The following is an 18,537-nucleotide window of genomic DNA, read 5'->3' as shown; positions in this document are numbered from 1 at the left end:
ACATAAAAAATAATTTTATAAATTATTCTCTAAGAAAATAAAAAAGTAATAAATAATATTTTTGTTCTATTTAGTGACATATTTTCTAAACATGCTGATTTTTCACCTTTAAATAAATAGTTGATATTTACCACATCTTAACAACATCTACAGACCTCTTTAGAATCATATATTCTATTTTAGTTATTGAAAAATATTTTTCTCATCCATAGTTCAATGAAAATATGATTTATTGGCTTAGAAATATAAAACAGACATAAATGGTAAATGTAAGTTCTAGTACATATGAGTGGTATTCTGGGCTCAGATCCTTCAGACGGTCCACGGAGGGAAACCACGACATGAATCACTTAATGAATCCAGAACTCTAAAAGGGTTCCAAGTCCCAATCCATACCTGCCAATATAAAACAGTAACTTGAAATCCTCAATGGCAAAAACTGTCCACAATAATGCAAAGTTTTCTTTGACCCAAAACTAAAGTCCCACAGAAAATAAAAAAGGAAAACTTGAATTAAAATATCACTGAACAGATACTTATTTTCTCCATACCTGAGCTCCTTTGAGACCAGGAGGCCCAGTAGGCCCTCTATTTCCAATGTGTCCCTGTAGAAGCAATAGAAGAGCACATGATAGGACTGTTAGCTCAACTAATACCTCAATAGACATTAATCTGAGATGTGCAATAAGCAATGTAAGAGCACATGATAGGACTGTTAGCTCAACTAATACTTCTTCAACAGGCCTTAATCTCAGATGTGCAATACTAATTGGTACTAGTCATTGCTCATTAGGAAGTCATCCAAATGAGATGGGAAGACAGATAAGCAGAAAACTGCAGGCCATCCAAAAAGTTGGAAAACATACAACAAACATTTTAAAGCAATGATAATTTTGCATAATTTTCTCAGTATGTTACTCTTCGATTGGACACCTTTTCATAAAAAGTACACCTAAATTGAAAGCAACAGGCCTCACTGTTAACCTGGTACTAGTACAATAAATAGGTAACAGAATGTCTACAAAGCCTGAAAACAGATGGAGAAGACGCAGAGCGATCTGACATCTGTTGAGAGACCAGCAAAGTCTGGAACCATTAACATGAATGTTCTTCCACTTTTTTCCTCTTCTTACTCAGGGCAGGAGAAAGAGAGGACAATTTGCAGAAGAGTAACAATCTGAACATGGTTAGGAATTTCAAGGTTAAGAGAAATCTTTTATTCTAAATGCATGTTGTTAAAAATCAAAGTCTCTGAATAACAATTCATCCAAGTAACTACAACAAAAATCTTCCTATTTCAGAAAACACCCTATACCATCTATTCAACATGGCAATGGTTTACTTACTCAGTTCTGTTTCCCTAACTTTGCAATGTGCCAAAGTTTTAAGCAAATCTCCTTTAAGAACTACCTTTCATATTATTGCTTTAGTGAGTCTAGAAACATTAATAGGTTTTTCATCTAATTTTTAACAGTAGCTAATAACTATGTCAAATAGAAGATTTACCCACATGACTGATTGCTAGTTTGGAACACAAGAGTGACAGACTGCATGAGAATCTTTCCTTCCTGCATATCTTGGTCTATCAAAGCTATGTTATTACATAATGAGAAGTGAAAAACTCTTGTCAGTTTATTAAGTCTCTATTATACAATCACAGGCTTATTCTGTACAGACCACTAGTCAAGAAACTGCATGAATTTAGGCAATAACACAGTTGTTTTAGGCAGCTTTCTTACTTTTCATAGGAAGAGATGGATTATTGAAATGAGTGCATGTTATTCTATGCAAGTCCAATATATGTTCATCTTTTTTCAGGCAAGAGATTTGTACTACATGTCAGGAACCCCAAATCTTGAGATACACACTGAAAAAAAAGGGTGCTTCAAAAGGTCTGGCTTTGGAAACCCAGTGCAGCTTAAACCAGGGGAACTGGGAGGCTGTGGGTTCTGAGATGTTCCTAACGAGGGGCTTGAGCATATGGTCTCCCACTTCCCAGGATCCAGTGCAAAGGCAGCAGTTAGGGAAGTGCCTGTTCATTTACTGATGTCAAAGCAACTGCTACGGGGACAGGGACCAGTGAAGACTTTGGGGACAAAGGGGCTGGTGAGCACATTTTTGCACTCTGCCTATACCTTGCTTGCACAGGTGGGTGCACAGAGACACAGCTTCTGTAAAGCCATGGGTGTGTCCTACTCCAGGGCTTTATCCCCCCTCCCTACGGCTGTGGGCATGTCCCACCTTTCGCACTCTCCCTCTGCCTCATTACAGCCCATAGCGTAAAGCAGTACACACAGGGGACACCACTTGATCACCTGGTCCTGGTGGGGGACACCACTTGATCACCTGGTCCTGGTGGCCATAGGGGCTTGTGTTCCTGGGCCTGATGGGTCTATAACAATCTGAAAGGTAGCCATCAGCGGGTCAACACACCCAGAGCACTGCACAGACAGCAGACCGTAGCACACCCTCGTCTACACAGGAAAAAGCCCAGAGCCAGAGCACTGTATAGACAGCAGACCAAAGCACACCCCCCATCCACACAGGAAAAAGGTCCATGTGTTTGTCTTTCAGTTTCAATCCAAAGGACAGGCCTCAGGTTTGCCACAGAGGGAGAGACTACAGAGGTGCCCTCAGAGAACACAGGCAGGGGACTCCAGCCTTGCACCTTTCCAGGCCTCATCACCGTTCACTGGTGTCTCCAGGAAAGGAGCTCACATGCTCATCCGAGGCCCTGACTTCTGCTGGGGCCCGGGGACCATCTCCAGATCTCCTGGTCTACAGGTCAGTGTGGTTGACAACTGCTGTGGCACAGGGCTGTGTGTATTTGCATCATCTAATAGTTGCTGCCTGAGAAGCTGGTTTCCAAGCAGCCTGAAGCTATGCGCTCATATGCCCCCACTGGAACACTGACAGGTCTGGAACACCTTGCACAGGGCCCTCGGAGGACCAAATCAGGCTACTCAGAGAGCCACAGAGGATCAACAGACAACCAGGGGCTAGAGCAAGGCTGAGCGGTGAGGTTCATCGCCTACACACGCGCACCACTTCAGCACTGGGAGAGGCAGCTGTTCTGCCTCATACATGGAAACAGAGTCAAGAAAAATGAGGAAACACAGGACTAGGTTCCAAACGAACGAACAAAAAAACAAGACAAAACCTCAGAAAAAGACCTTACAGAAATGGGGATAAAAAATCTACCTGCCAAAGAGTTTGAAATAATGGTCAAAAGATGCACCAAACGTGGGAGCAGAATGAAAGAACACAGCGGAAGGGTGAGCAGAGAGACAGGAAATACAAGAAAGCACCGAGTAAAAACCACAGATTTGGAAAATACAATGACTGAGCTGAAAAATATACACTGCGGGCACTCGAGAGCAGACAAGAAGCCACAGAAGAGTGGGTCAGTGACCTGGAGGACAGGGCAATGGAATTCACCCAAGTAAAGTAGGGGGAGAAAAAACTACTTTAAAGTTAAAATAGCGTAAGTGGCCTACAAGACAACATCAAGCAGAAGAGCATTCACCTTACAGAGGGAAGAGTAAGAGAAAATGGCACAAAAACTTACTCGAAAACATAATGGCTAAAAACTTCCCTAGCCTGGGATAAAGAAATAGATACTCAGGTCCGGGAAGTAAGGAGAGTTCCCAATAAGATGAATACAAACTGATCCATATCAAGACACATAAAAATTAACATGACAAAAACTAGACGAAGATAGAGTCTTAAAAGCAGCAAGAGAAACAACTTTTGACATACAATGAGACTCCCATTCCACTGACATTGCTGCAAAAACTTAGCTGCCAGAAGAGAGTGGCATAATATATTCAAAGTGCTAAAAGGAAAAAACTTCTAAACAAGAATACTCTACCCTGAAAAGTTATCATTTAGAATCAAAGGAGAAGTAGAGAGTTTTCCAGACAAGCCAAAACTAAAGGATTTCATCACCAATAAACTAGCCTTACAGAAAGTGTTACAGGGGTTTCTTCAAACTGAAAAGAAGAGGCACTATCTAGCAGGACGAAGACCTACAAAGTAAAAAAAATCTCACTGGTAAAGGCAAGTACATAGTAAAGGCAGTGGATTAACCACTTATAAAACCAGTATGAAGGTTATGAAGGTTAAAAGACGAAGGCAGTAAAATTAACAATAACTACACTAATTAGCTTAGGAATACACAAAATAAAAAAAATGTAAAATAAGAGATCAACAACATAAAACATAAGGGAAGAGAGTAAAAATGTAGAATTTTTAGCATACCTTCAAACTTCAGTGATATCCCCTTAAAATAGGTGCTACATGTAAAATCCATGGTAACCACAAAGTGAAAACTCATAGTAGATGCACAAAAGATAACAAGGAAGGAATCTAAATATAACACCAAAGAAAGTCATCAAACCACAAAGGAAGAGAGCAAGAGAAAATGGAATAGAGGAGATCTACAAAAACAACTAGAAAAACTGAACAAAACTGTACTAAGTATATACCTATCAATAATTATTTTAAATGTAAATTGACTAAATTATCCAATCAGAAGACACACAGTGGCTGAATGGATTAAAAAACAAGGCTCATCAATATTTTGTCTAAAGAGACCTGAGATGTAAGCAGATTGAAAGTGAAGGGATGGAAAAGATATTCCATGCAAATGAAACATCAATAAAGCTGGTGTAGCTATAGTTACATCAGACAAAATGGGTTTTCAGCAAAGACTGTAATAAAAGACAAAGAAGCATATTGTATAAAGGGGTCAATCCAACAAGAGGACATTATATTTGTAAATGTTCATGCATCAACACAGGAGCTCCTAAATATATAAAGCAAGTATTAACAGACCTAAAGGGAGGAACTGAGAGCAGTAAGAGTAGGGGACATTTATACCCCACTTACATCATCCAGATAGAAAATCAACAAGGAAATACTGCCTTCCGTGACACACTGGACCAGATGTACTTAAATTCCAATGGAATTTTTTGAAGATAAATAAAAAAACCTATAATTCATACGAAACCAAAAAGGACCCTGAATAGCAAAAACAACTTTGAGAAAGAATAACCAAGCTGGAAGCCTCATGCTTCTTGACTACAAAACATATTACAAAGCTGCAATAATCTAAACCATTTGGTACCGGCCAAAAACACAGATGTAGACCAACAGAATGGACAGCCCAGAGATAAGCTGAGGCACATACCATCAAATGGTCTCTGATGAGGACGCCAAAACTAAACAGTGGAGAAAAAGGAGTCTCTTAAACAAGTCATTTTAGCAAAACTGCTAAATAATTAAATTGAACTCTTATGCCATACATATGAATCAATTTAAAATATACTTACATTCATGAACAAATGGATTAAAGGTTAGTAAGCTCCTAGAAGAAAACATAGGCAGAAAGCTCCTTGACAAAGTCTTGGTAATAATTTTTTGGATTTGACAACAAAAGCAAAAAGAGACTAAATGCTCAAACTAAGTGCTTCCATGCAGCAGAGAAAACCATCAACCTAGTGAAAAGACAACCCACAGAATATGGGGGAACATGTTTTCAAATCATATATGAGTGTAACGTCTAAAATTTATAAGGAACTCCTCCAACCCAAGAGCAAAAAATGTCAAATAATCCAATTAAATTGATGGGCAAAGGGCTTGCAGATATTTCTGGATATACAAATGCAATACATACACATGGCTAAGAGGCAAATGAAAAATTGTTTAACACCAGGAATCATCCAAGAATGAAAATCAAAGCCATAAAGAGATAGAACCTCACACCTGTTAGGTGGTCTAAAACCAATAAACGTAACATAGCAAGTGTTAGTACGGATGCAGGGAACCTGGAACCCTTGTGCACTGTCAGTGAAAATGTAAAATGGAGCAGCCACTATAAACACAGCATGGCCGTTCCTCCAAAAATTAAAATAGAACTACTATGTGATCCAGCCACCCACTCTTGGGTATTTATACAGAAGAAGACTTTAGAACAGGATTCAAAGAGATATTTGCATGCCCATGCTCACAATATTCACAATAGCCTATGTAGGCACTCCTCATTTTTCTGTGTTTCACAGATACTGTGCTTTTTTTTTTTTTTTTTTTTTTTAACAAACTGAAGCTTCACGGCAAACCTGCATTGTCAGATGATGGTGAGCATTTTTTTTTTTTTTGTCTTTTTGCCATTTCTTGGGCCACTCCCATGGCACATGGACGTTCCCAGGTTTAGTGGCCGAATTGGAGCTGTAGCCACTGGCCTACACCAGAGCCACAGCAACATGGGATCCGAGCCGCGTCTGCAAGCTACACCACAGCTCACGATGGCAACGCTGGATCGTTAACCCACTGAGCAAGGGCAGGGATTGAACCCGCAACCTCATGGTTCTTAGTCGGATTCGTTAACCACTGCGCCACGATGGGAACTCCGATGGTTAGCATTTTTAAGCAATAAAGTATTTTTAAATTAAGGTGTTTTTTTTTCAGACATAATACTATTACAATCTTAACAGACTATAGATTAGCATAAATGACTTTTACATGCATTGAGAAACCAAAAAACTTGTGCGACTTGTTTTTGTGATATTTGCATGTTGTCTGGAACCAAACCCACAAAATCTCCAAGCCGTGCCCATAGGTGCGAACAGTCTTAATAGACACTGATGGGTTAAAAATCATGAATTTTGGACTGCTGGATAAGGGACTATTATTATTCAGCCTTTAAAAAGGAAATTCAGACACAGGCCACAATAGGGGACGATTCTTGAAGACCTTAAGCTAAGTGAAATGAGCCTATCACAGAAAGACAAATATTGCTTGATTCTACTTAGGAGGTGCCCAGCAGTCAAAGTCACAGCAGCGGAAGAGAAGGGGGGCTGCCGGGGCTGGGGAGGTGGGAACCGGAGCTGCTCTCATACGGGCCCGGAGTGTTTCAGTCACGCAAGGCAAACACTTTCTAGATACCTGCTGTTTCAAAAATGCATAAAGGAAACAATACTTACTGTACGCTTCAAAATTTGTTGAGAATAGATGTTTTGTTTACCACAATAAAACAATCTCCTCCGGGCTCACTAGCATTCAGACTCCCAACTTTATGTCTAGGCTCGTCCCAATCTACTGATGTTTTCTCTTCTGGAGCCAAGCAGGTTTCTTCCCACACCTCCAGCTGTGAAGGGGAGTCCGGCAGCTGCCGGCACCTGCCAGCGGCCTCCACGTGGGTTCCATCATGAGCCGCTGCAGCTGCCGACCCAGCAGCGCCTGAGCGGAGCTCAGGGAGGAGGCGGGATGAAGCCCTCCGGGAAAACTGGACAAACTGCTCCTCAGATAGTCAGAGACGTTCTAGGAGGAGATTGTATGTGCCTGATTCTTGCGTCTCCTCACATCTAGAAAAACACCAAAATCCTTCCTGGGGACGTGTGCTCCTTGCCACTGGCAGGGACCTTCCGGAGACCAGGAGCAAGCGGCCCAAGTGTGTCGGCCGCAGGCACCGCCCCTCACCGGCACCACATACGTCCTGCTATGTCCCCCTCCTCTTTGGGGCGGCATTTCAGAGCTGTCTGAGACTCAGCGCAGGCTGCGGCTTCGTCGACCAGCAAAGGATGGCACAGCCATCCGCGCTGGCAGCCCCCCTCCAGGGAGAGCCCGGGGCCCTGAGGGGACCTGGGTGGAGAGGAGAACACCTGCCACCCGGCAGCCTCCTAACCGGAGCCCGGGGGGCTCAGGCTGTGAAAATCCAGGATCCTGGCCCGAGAGCCGGGGGCATGTCAAAGGAAGGATTTCAGGGAGCCCAGGCCCCTTTTGCTGCCACTCCCTGCCTTTTGTTGCCAAAAACTCCTATATACCCTCTCGCCCTCCCTTGCCTACTGGCCTCCTTGGAGCGGTTTCTCAGGACGACCTGAGATGCTGCTGTCTCCTGGGCTTAAGTCCTAATTATACCTCGAGTAAAACTTAATTCTCAGCTTTCAGGGTGTGCATTTTTTTTTTAGGTTGACACAAGCTTTGATTGATTTTGTGCCAGTTGCATAGTCTCTAATCCCTTGGATCTACTTGGCCAAATCCAGCTCATCCAACTCAAATCCCAACTTCTCCATGAAGCCGCTCAGAAAAATGGCCACATAAATTATTCTCTTCTTCATAACTTATTACGTTCTGCCTAGTTTGCTTTTTAACTTTTCACATGTGGAAACCTTATGTTTCCAGGGGATTACAAGGTCCTAGTAAACAGAAGAGCATTTTTTTTTATTATTATCATTGTCTTTTTGTCTTTTTACAGCCACATCTGCAGCATATGCAGGTTTCCAGGCCAGGGGTTGAATCGGAGCTGCAGCCGCTGGCCTCCACCACAGCCACAGCAACGCCAGATCCGAGCCGCGTCTGCGACCTGCACCACAGCCACGGCAATGCCGGATCCTTCACCCGCTGAGCGAGGCCGGGGATGAAACTCACATCCTCACCGACACTGTGTCGGGTTCTTAACCTGCTGAGCCGTAACGGGCACTGCCAGAAGGGCATGTTCGAATCTTGTTTTCAAGTAATTGCTTAACACAATGTTTTCCATTGTACACACTTGATAAATATTTCTCAGCTGACTGCTGCCTGGAAAACAGAATGGTTAAAATAAGGAATCTGTGTACAAAATGTTGATTTTGGAACGTGACCCCTCAGGGCTTGGTTGAGGTGATTCCCGAGAACCGTTTAGGTTAGCAGTTCCCTCTCATCAGGTTAGCTCATCTCTATACAGATAAACATGATGTATTGTTAATAATTCAATGTAAAAACTATTTCCATATCTTCCATAACATAACCTCCCTAAGAGGCTTTCTCTAAAAGCTCATCAGGGAAGTTATACAGCAGACAAGGACAGCCTACTTGACCACCCTTAATTCCGCAGCCAAAGTAACAACATAAACCACGATGGCCTCAAATCAGTTATTCCTGTTGACGGGAGAGCAGAGACTGTTTACTGGGTGCCCCTCTCCTGCGGGGAGCAGCAAGGGATGTGGTTCTGCTGGCGCTACGGGGCACGTGACAGCAGACTGCACCGTGGGCAGCTCTCAGGAAGGCTTTGCTGAAGTACGTTCTGCAGCTCTGCGTACACATACGTACACACACAATCCCACAATCACTGGAACCGTCACGAACACAAGTTTCCAGTGTTACCGTGAGGTTTTTAGTCAACTGGCAGAAAATGAAGAGAAAATAAAAGGCTTCTTTAGAGCTGTGCCAAATTGCTCTGGAAGGAACACAGTTTGTTTGCAAATAGGGTGACCATGTATTTCAAAGAGAGGGCACAGGATTTGTCTGATGACAAATAGAAGGCAGAGGATTTGTTTGATGACAACCTGTACAGCCTCAACACAACTTTCGTAGTTCACACTGTACCCACTTTCCAAATAAGACATGTATATGAAGATAAAGGGAGGTTTAAATGCCTATGGGTGTACACAACTAAAGAAACACATCACGCTATTTAATAGGGTCAGTATATTTGGCTCTGTTTTTCCCTCCTGTTTCTAGAAACAATTTCAAGGCCAATAGGAAGAATAAAGAAGAGACAAAAACAGACCCTTCTCAACCTCTAGAACATAAAATAATATTCACATCCCTTTAAAATTTCCTGGTACTTTGATTAAATCATTTTTTCTAAAACATTCTTTTAAAATACAGTGATGTGCAGAAAATCAATTAGTCTCATGACGTCAGTGCTGATGAGGCTGCAAGGTCAGATTTATCAAAAAACTTACGTAAAGTAACCCACAAAGAATTACCACTCCTGGAAAGACAACTATTAATATTCATTAAACGTCTGGCTGTAAGGTCGTCTGTCCCACTTTTAACCACTGTAGTCGTAAGACTAAAGGAAGTCATGAAAAGGAAGTTTTCAAGATAACGATTAAAATCATATAAAGATAGAAATTATAACAATATTTAAGAGGTCAGAAGGCTTTCTTCAGTTCTGACATTTCTCTTGATAAAACTTCAAGAAGAACAAACTTTCCAAATGGAAAAGGACCTAGAGAACTACGCTGTCCTTCATCTAGTGTGATACACACATAAAACCATGAAGTTCACGGCAGAGGGGTAAGACGGGGCGAGGAGAGGGAGAGGCACAAACTATCACCCAGAAAATAAACAAGCGACGAGAGTATACCGTACAACACAGGGGACACAGCCGATATTTTATAGTAACTATAAATGGGGTCTAACCTTTAAAAACGGTGAATCACCGCATACAGTTTTAACTTACAACAAATTCTTTTTTAAAAAAGTTAGGAAACCCTACAGAAGAATGAAAACATTAAGTTCAAGTATCACTTCCTCTTGAAGTAATTCCCAGTGTCTTAAGGCAGAATCTGTTGCTCGGAGTTCCCGTCGTGGCTCAGTGGTCAATGAATCCGACTAGGAACCATGAAGTTGTGGGTTCAATCCCTGGCCTTGCTCAGTGGGTTAAAGATCTGGCGTTGCTGTGAGCTGTGGTGTGGGTCTCAGACGCGGCTCGGATCCCGCGTTGCTGTGGCTGTGGTGTAGGCCGGTGGCTACAGCTCCGATTCGACCCCTAGCCTGGGAACCTCCATATGCTGTGGGATCGGCCCTAGAAAAGGCAAAAAGACAAAAATAAATAAAGAAACAAATAATAAAGTACTTATAATTAAAAAAAAAGAATCTGTTGCTCAATTGTCTAGGCTCTCACAGCACTTCAACCCCTATCTAGAGCACTTCTTAAAACATTTTGTGATTTTTAAAACATGTTATCTCTCACTAAACTGTGAGCTCATCCAGGGGAAGAGTAACTGAGCCACAGACTCAGTTTCATCTCCAAATTTTTCTATCACTTTCCTTTAACCTGTTACCCAGCTGTACTGTTTCTTTCCAGATTAGTTTTAAATACACTCCTTCAATCAGTCATCCGTTCAGGCACCATCTACTATCCTCGTGTTAAATGCTATGATTATTACTATCGTTGTTGTGACGTGTATAAAACCGATGAGTGTCTCTTCTCAGAAAGCTTTGACCTAACAGAGAGGTAAGCAAATCAGCAGTTGTAATATATGAAGAGAAGTGCCTGGGAGCTGTTTCAGGGACACAGTGAAGAGCGGATCAGTACAAGCTTCCTGGAGACCCAGCCGGGGGGGGGTCGGCTGGACGACGACGCCGGGCACAGGGAGGTGGAGGCACCCAGACAAAAAGGGGGGCAGGCGGGCCGCGCTGCCATCTGCAGCCGGACGTGGGCTCTGCTCCTCCAGCAGGTTTTACCCGCAGCCGTGCTTCTGGAAGAACGACGGGCGCTGTGACTGAGAGGGTGGGTCACAGACAACCTTGTGTGAAAGGCAGAGAGTTTCTGGAGGCTACGGAGAGACTGGAGAGTCTGAGGACGCGGCGGGGGACGGGAGGGCGCTGCTTTACACGCGGGACCGAGTCGCAGTGTGGCCGTGGGTTTGCGGAAGCGCCGGGCTGGCGGCAGGAAGACCAGGCGAGCGCGCGAGCCGCATCCTGGTGAAGAAGGACCGGAGCCCGCGCCGGGTCCAAGAGCCAAGCGGGGAGGGGTCAAGTCTGTTCCAAGGTGACAACGGAATAAAGGCGAGGCACGTCTGGGTCAGAATTCCGGTTAGGTCACTTGGCAGTCACGTGACGGTGAGGGCCAGGTCCGCTCTGACCACTGCTCCCTAAGCCAGGGGGACGAGACCTACGTCCCGAAGCTGCTGGGGGGATGGAACGAGCTTCCGCTGAACCCGAGACCAGCGGGCGGGGAGAGACCTGGGCGCCGCGGCCCCGCCACTCCGGCTGCTCAGCTCGCCGGGGCCCTGCGCCCAGGACCCGGCAGCGGCCCAGACTTCAGGCCGTGCAGCGCCGTCTTCATCCCCAAGACCTCACGGGTTTCCAAGGCTCGTTCTAGGCCGGCCTGCCTGGCGAAGCTGGGGATCGAAGCTTCGCTACGGGTCACCTCCGGCACACGCACAACAGCAGTAAAGCACGTGAGAGAAGGGTTTCGGGTTCTCTGGGGCTTCTGTGCTACGTATCAATCCCGGAACACCGCAGGCTTTCCCTATTCCAAGCACCGGATATTTTACGGGGCCTAAGAGTTTCAGTGACCAGAAACGCTCATCCTAAGCGTTTTAGGGTTTTTAAATTTCTTTTTCGTCTCTTCCAGGCAATCTCTTTTCATGATTGATGTGCTTTGCAAATACTGTCACTCTAACTGCAGCCCAGACCAAACCAAGAAAATCATTTTCAATGACCTGAACTCAAGAGGTTTTATAAACATACTCCTACTAAACAAATAACACCAAAAGAACAGCCAGATATGCAAACTACTTCCTGATTGATACAAGCTGTTTTTAGAACGTACCTGAGACAGCTCAACAAAATACAGAAATGTTCTGATAGTTCTAAAATCTTTTTTTTTACCCGTTTATTGAGACTTCATATAAGAAAACTATAGATATAATACTTTTTTCTTTCTTTTCTTTACCTTTGATCCTTCAGGACCGTTCTGTCCAGGAATCCCAATATCTCCTGGAAAACCCTAGGGAACATAAAAATATAGAGCATTTATCCCATAGTAAATTATTTTTAATGTATTAAGCATATGAAAATTCGCTTTGCATTTCTTTGACGTCCAGTTAAGACAATTTATACTCCTCAGAGCTTCAATGTTAATGATTAATCATTAGGCAGTTGTCTGATACTGGAACACAAAACTTACAAAGTATACTAAACAGAGCTTACTTGGCCAATTGTTCACAAACAGTCCTCAGACTCAAGGAAAATTCTCTAATCCAGTCTAAGAGTTTTTTAAATCTTATTCAAAACCATTCTCAACTTGAAAAAAAGCAAAGAGGCATCTAACAGGACTTTTTGGTGCCCTAGGGGCCACAGAGCCACCAAGGATCGGGGGTCCATTTGTTAGAGTCAGCGTTTACCAGCCATATGTTACTCTGTGGCCCTTTGACAGGGAGAGATGCGAACAACTTCCTCCAGGTAAAAAATAGTAACCCCAAAGGTTAGCGCTTGATACGCAGGTGAAAAATAGGGACCCCAAAGGTTAGCGCTTGATACGCAGGTGAAAAATAGGGACCCCAAAGGTTAGCGCTTGATATGCAGGTGAAAAATAGGGACCCCAAAGGTTAGCGCTTGATACGCAGGACGTCTTCTCCTGACATCCCCATGTTTAACTGTCTGTAACTGACTCAAATGTTCTTTGGGATTTTTTTTGTTTGGTTGTTGTTTTGGAAGCAAAGCAAGGTTTATTGCAAAGGCCAAGCAAAGCGCAAGAGTGGCTCATGCCCAACAGACCTGAGCTCCCCAGTGGCTTTCAGGGAAGAGTTTTTAAGGCAAGATTTGGGGTGAAGGCTACAGAGTGTGCCACTTTCTTCTGATTGGCTGGTGGCGATGTAACAGGTGGTGTTTTGGGAACCTTATGCTCAGCCTGAAGCTGCAACCTCCACCTGGGAGGACCCTTTGCCAGAACTCAAATGCGTGACCAGGTTGTCCTGTGTGGCCACCGGAAGGAGCTCGGTCTCTGCTCCACAGCTGCCCGACTGTCGCTGAACTAAGAGCTCAATTACATCTTACTGGTGCCATCATTAATTAATGAACCGAATAAAATCTTGGACCCACATTGACTTATATTTGCCTGAGAATCTTAATTTTATCCTTTTAAAAGTGTCCCTTAGCAGTCTAAAACAGCTGTCTCAAGAAAGTGATATGGACCAAAGCGTTAAAAAAAAATCTCTGCTGAGAACAGGCCAAGACCGCCACTCTAACATGGTTAGCTCACATTCTTACTGAAATAATGCATCAGAATAAAATTCACCACAATAAGTTTCCACATTGCTAACCTAATGATACAGTTTTACTTGTATTCTGTCACAGGTTAAGCTGCTTCCTTCTGACATGGACAAAGAAATAAGACAAATATAAGAATAATCATTTTTAAAAGTAAAGAGGGCTGCAATTAAGTATGAGTATCGGCTAGAAAAGACAGCTCTGTGGAGAGGAAAATATGACAGTAATTGAAATGCCTACAAGTAAGATGGAATAGCGAGGTTGATTCTGGAATACTCATCCTAGAAAAAAATTCAAAAGCAAGTGATATCAACTCATCCAGTAGGATTAGGATGGAAATGCCTTGACTCTGATTTAAAAATCTGGATTCTGTGGGAAAAAGTATTACGTGAGGACATTTCTGGCAAGAGAAAAGGCAGCGGTAACAGAAAGACTGGTCAAAGGATCAGCTTTCTGAAGTTTCCGATAGAAACCCTCTTAACAGACATGTTGATTGCTTTCACGGAAGGAAAACAGGCTCCCCTGCACATGCCGCCCCACCACTCACTTAGTTGGTAACCAGGAATTTGCACCTTGGACCCTCTTCATCCGGTTCAGCCACGCTTTCCACCCTCACTCCTGGACTCTAACAACCAATCCCTTCTCTGTGTCTCTAAGTTCTGTTTTTGTTTAGATTCTACATAAAGTGAGATCATGCAGTGTTTGTCCTCCTGCATCTGACTTATCTCCCTGACAGCTAATGCACTCATGATGCAACGAGGATTTCCTTCTTTTTTAAGGCTGGATAGTATCTAATCAGTGTTTTTTGTTTGCTACTGAGTTTCATGAGCTCTCTATATCTTTTGGATATTAACCCCTCATCAGATACATGATCTGCAAATATTTTTTCCCATTTGGTAAGTTGCTTTTTCACTTCACTGATGGTTGCTTTTGATGTGCAGAAGCTTTTAGTTTGACGTAGTCCTACTTGCTTATTTTAAATTTTTTTGCCTATGCTTTCGATGTCACTTCCAAAAATATCATCACCAAGACTAAAGTCAAGGAGATTTTTGCCTATGCTTTCTTCTATGTGTTTTATGGGTATAGGTTATACATTCAAGTTTTTAATCCATTTTGGGTTGATTTTTGTGTATGGTATAACAGAGGGGTCCAATCTTATTTTTTTCTTTTGCACATGGCTGTCTAATTTTTCCCGAACCACCTATCAAAGAGACTGTCCTTTTCCCATCCTATATTCTTGATTTCTCCGTCATAGGTTAATCAATCATATATGCATAGGCTTATTTCTGGTCACATTTTCTTTCTATTCTATTCCACTAATCTAAGTGTCTGTTTTCATGCCAATATCATACTGTTTTGATTACTATAGCTTTGCAGTATATTTTGAAATTAGCAAGCGTGATGCCTTCAGCTTTATTCTTCTTTTTCAAGGTCGCTTTGGCTATTTGGGGTCATTTGTGGTTCCATATCAATTTTAGGATTGTGTGTTCTATTTTTGTGAAAAAATGCTATTGGAGTTTTGATAAGGATTGCACTGAATCTGTAGATTGCTTTGGATAGTATGGACCTTTTTACAGTATTAATTCTTCAAACTGGTGAGCATGGATTATCTTTCCATTTATCTTTTCCTCCTTCAATTTCTTTCATCAATGTCTTAAAGTTTTCAGTACATAGGTCTTTCGTCCCCTTGGTTAAATTTAATCCTAGGTATTTTCTGGATGCAATTATAAATGGGATTGTTTTCTTAAGTTCTCTTTCTGATAGTTCATTATTAGTACAGAGAAACAACTGATTTTTTGTATACTGACTTTTCTACCCTGCATCTGGTGCAATCTTAATAGAAATAGTCTAATCACTATTTTTAATCAAAAGTAGAAAACTCAAGTAGCTTTAAAAATCAGTAAAAATGTGTCTTCTATTTTTGGACTCCTCACATTTGTTTATTGCACTAAGAAGAGTGACTCAGCATTCTCGCCAGTAAAAACACTGTCTTATTATTCTCTAATCACTAAAAGCTGGAGACTAATGCACAGGCACTTTGTAAAGCAAAACCTGAGAACCAAAGCACTAGCAGATTCTACTTGTTTCCTGGGAAATCATGAAAGTAAAATATTGTCACTCTGACTCTGTCAGTATTCGGAAGTTTGGAAGCTAGAGGATAAATATGTGGTATTCTATGGTACACAGCAAGCACTTCAGCACTCCTTCAAGAAGAGTGGTTGTTTTCTTTTGAACTATATAGCCCTTCCAATTAAAAAAAAATCTAAAATGATAAACAGATAAACAATCCACAAACAGGCGTTCCCCTGTGGAACTGGTTGAGGATCTGGTATTATCACTGCAGTGGCTCAGGTCACTACTATAACACGGGTTTGATTCTTGGCCCAGGAACTTCCATATGCTGTGGGCGTGGCCAAAAAAAATCCACAAATAAAATAAATACTGTTATTATAGATGAGTGACATTTAGGCCATTTAACTGTCATGAAAAATTCAAAGTTTTTCATTGACTTTTATATACAGTGTTCATTAGATACACAAAAATAGAGTACAGTTTGGCTTAAATTTAGTTTTTGAGTATAAGCCTGAAAAAAGTAGAGATTGAGAAAAGACAAAATTAATGAACCATTTAAGCTAGGACAACATATAACTTCCTAGAGGCCAAAGTTATACAAAGCCTCACCTGGTGCTGGGCTATGCATTCAGTAAGCATATGATGGCCTGAACTGATGACCAAATTAAAAACAAATTGTATTTGAATAATTATATTTTCAATTAGGCAGTTTCCAAAGCTACCCTTTGTCTGAAAAAGCAAACAACCCCCCCCCCAAAGAAAAACCCCAGTATGGCCTCTATAGATAGGACTGAAATTTTACATATGCAGATAAGAAGGAATGCATCCAGAGGGAGAGAGGGTCTGTAAGGGGAGAACTGGGTTTGGGACATGGATCCAAAAACCAGTCATGAGATTTTGGTCTTTAACATTTACGGAGCTACATGCCATGTCAGGAATATAGCAAGTCCAAGTAGGAAAGTCATAAAAGAAGATTAAAATGACCTTTCTGAGTGAAAATAATCCATCCAAAAGTTAATGCCAAAAAAAATATTTGGAAGGACAGAAGTAATAAATTCACTTTCCTAGTAAACTATAGGAACTAAACTTTAGCACAGGGAAGTGTGCAACTGCAAATTAACCAACTATCATGTCTTCTGAGAAAACCACAAGCAGAAAATATGAGCTTCTGGAAAAACAAATGCAGAATAAAGAATTCATCTAAGTATCTGGCTCTCCTTCTCTTTTGTTATTTTTAGATCTAAAAAGCCATCAAAACCAGATTTTTTTCATTATGATCTCATTGTAAATCTTGGCGAATGATTATTGCTATTCATATATTTTCCCTTCTGTAACTCTTTACGTTTAAGCAGTAAATATAGCACAGCTGAACTCTGAATTCCATTTAAATGTAACATCCTAAAATCTCAGCAGAGAAAATCCACAAAGACAATAAAATTCCTTATGACGAATTCCTCTCTTCTAAGTAAAACTGCTTGAATAGTCTTCACGAATGTTAGAAGTCAAAAAACCCACTAAGTCACCTGCAGAGCCCGCTTTCATTCTACTGAAGTCCACAAGAAACATTTTACGAAAAATAATTTTTAAGTAAGCAATTTTGACCATTATTTGATGCTTAAGTTTGATAAAAAGCAGATGGGTGGCACAGTGCAGCAGGAAAGAACACAGGGTCAGAAAGGAGAGACTGCAAAGGTGAACAAAGAAATCTGAGGGTTTGATGGATGCGTTCACTATTTTGATTTTGGTGATTGCTTCAAAAATACTACATATGTCAAAAATTATCAAGTTGTACAATTTAAATACATGCAGTTTATTATACATACATTATACTTTAACAAAACGGTAAAACAAGAAGGTAGTTGCTATTGGATGTTTTGGATAACTGCCGGCCTCTTACACAACAGTCTGTAACCACTGGAAGAACCTTGGAACACCTGTCCCCAGATAAAACTCAGTGAAACTCAGATTTCATACTGTCTTGGAAATAATAACACGACTGTGATTTGAGGCATACCTTTATAGAAGCATCTTCTCAGGTGCTCAATGTCTATGTATTTGACTCATTTAGAATTCTTATGAGCATCTCCATTAAAGAACATCTAGGCATTCATTCAAGGCGTAGTTACTGTGTGTCGGGCATTGTTCTCGGTACTGAACATAACCCTACAGAATGAAGACAGACCCTGGTTTCACAGAACGTCTATTCTGGACAGTTCTGAGCTCAGAGTCTCCTCCTTTCAGTGTGTGTAAGTTTGTGGGAGAGGGAAGTTAGGTGATTTAAAAAGCCGATTTATATTGTTACAAGAAGTGGCGTATAGCAATTGCCTATTTTTATTCTAAATAAACCCCCCATGGGCAGGGCCACTCTATGTTGTTTCTCACTCCCTCTTTTTCCAAATGGAATGAATATCCTGGCTCTCTTGTTTTCCTTCCAAAATCACACACTCATTAGTTGAGATGCAGACCTGTATCTGGGCCTCCCTGGGGAGGCACCTAACCCCAAAACCTAGCCTTGGAGCTGCAAGTAATAACTGACCAGTACCCTGGCTTATCTTCCTTTGGAGAAGGGAGAGCACGTGGTATTCCCAGCGGTGTGGGCGGCCGCACTGTGTTATTAAAGGCATTTTAAAGACTGTGTAAGTGGAAGAAGGGTCCGTACAGATGACGGGCCCTGAAGAGGTGAGGGGGAGGAGGAAC

At 41.9% G+C, this 18,537-nt stretch overlaps 1 protein-coding gene across 2 annotated transcripts in view; it reads right to left on the bottom strand.

Moving 5' to 3' along the window:
- The window catches only part of COL24A1 (collagen type XXIV alpha 1 chain), a 321,301-nt gene that overhangs the window by 193,720 nt on the left and 109,044 nt on the right, over window positions 1–18,537 (bottom strand). For both annotated transcript variants that reach the window (XM_047785408.1, XM_047785409.1), the window contains exons 21-22: window positions 12,452–12,505; window positions 552–605 (exon numbers count right to left, since the gene is read on the bottom strand). In XM_047785408.1, the coding sequence (XP_047641364.1) occupies window positions 552–605; window positions 12,452–12,505 (108 nt within the window). The remainder of the gene's footprint in view (window positions 1–551; window positions 606–12,451; window positions 12,506–18,537) is intronic.

The sequence above is a fragment of the Phacochoerus africanus genome, chromosome 6, assembly GCF_016906955.1.
Source record: "Phacochoerus africanus isolate WHEZ1 chromosome 6, ROS_Pafr_v1, whole genome shotgun sequence".
In the NCBI taxonomy this organism is placed as follows: Eukaryota; Metazoa; Chordata; class Mammalia; order Artiodactyla; family Suidae; genus Phacochoerus; species Phacochoerus africanus.
Note: the sequence above shows the minus strand (reverse complement) of the source record. Positions and strands in the feature narration are given on the sequence as shown.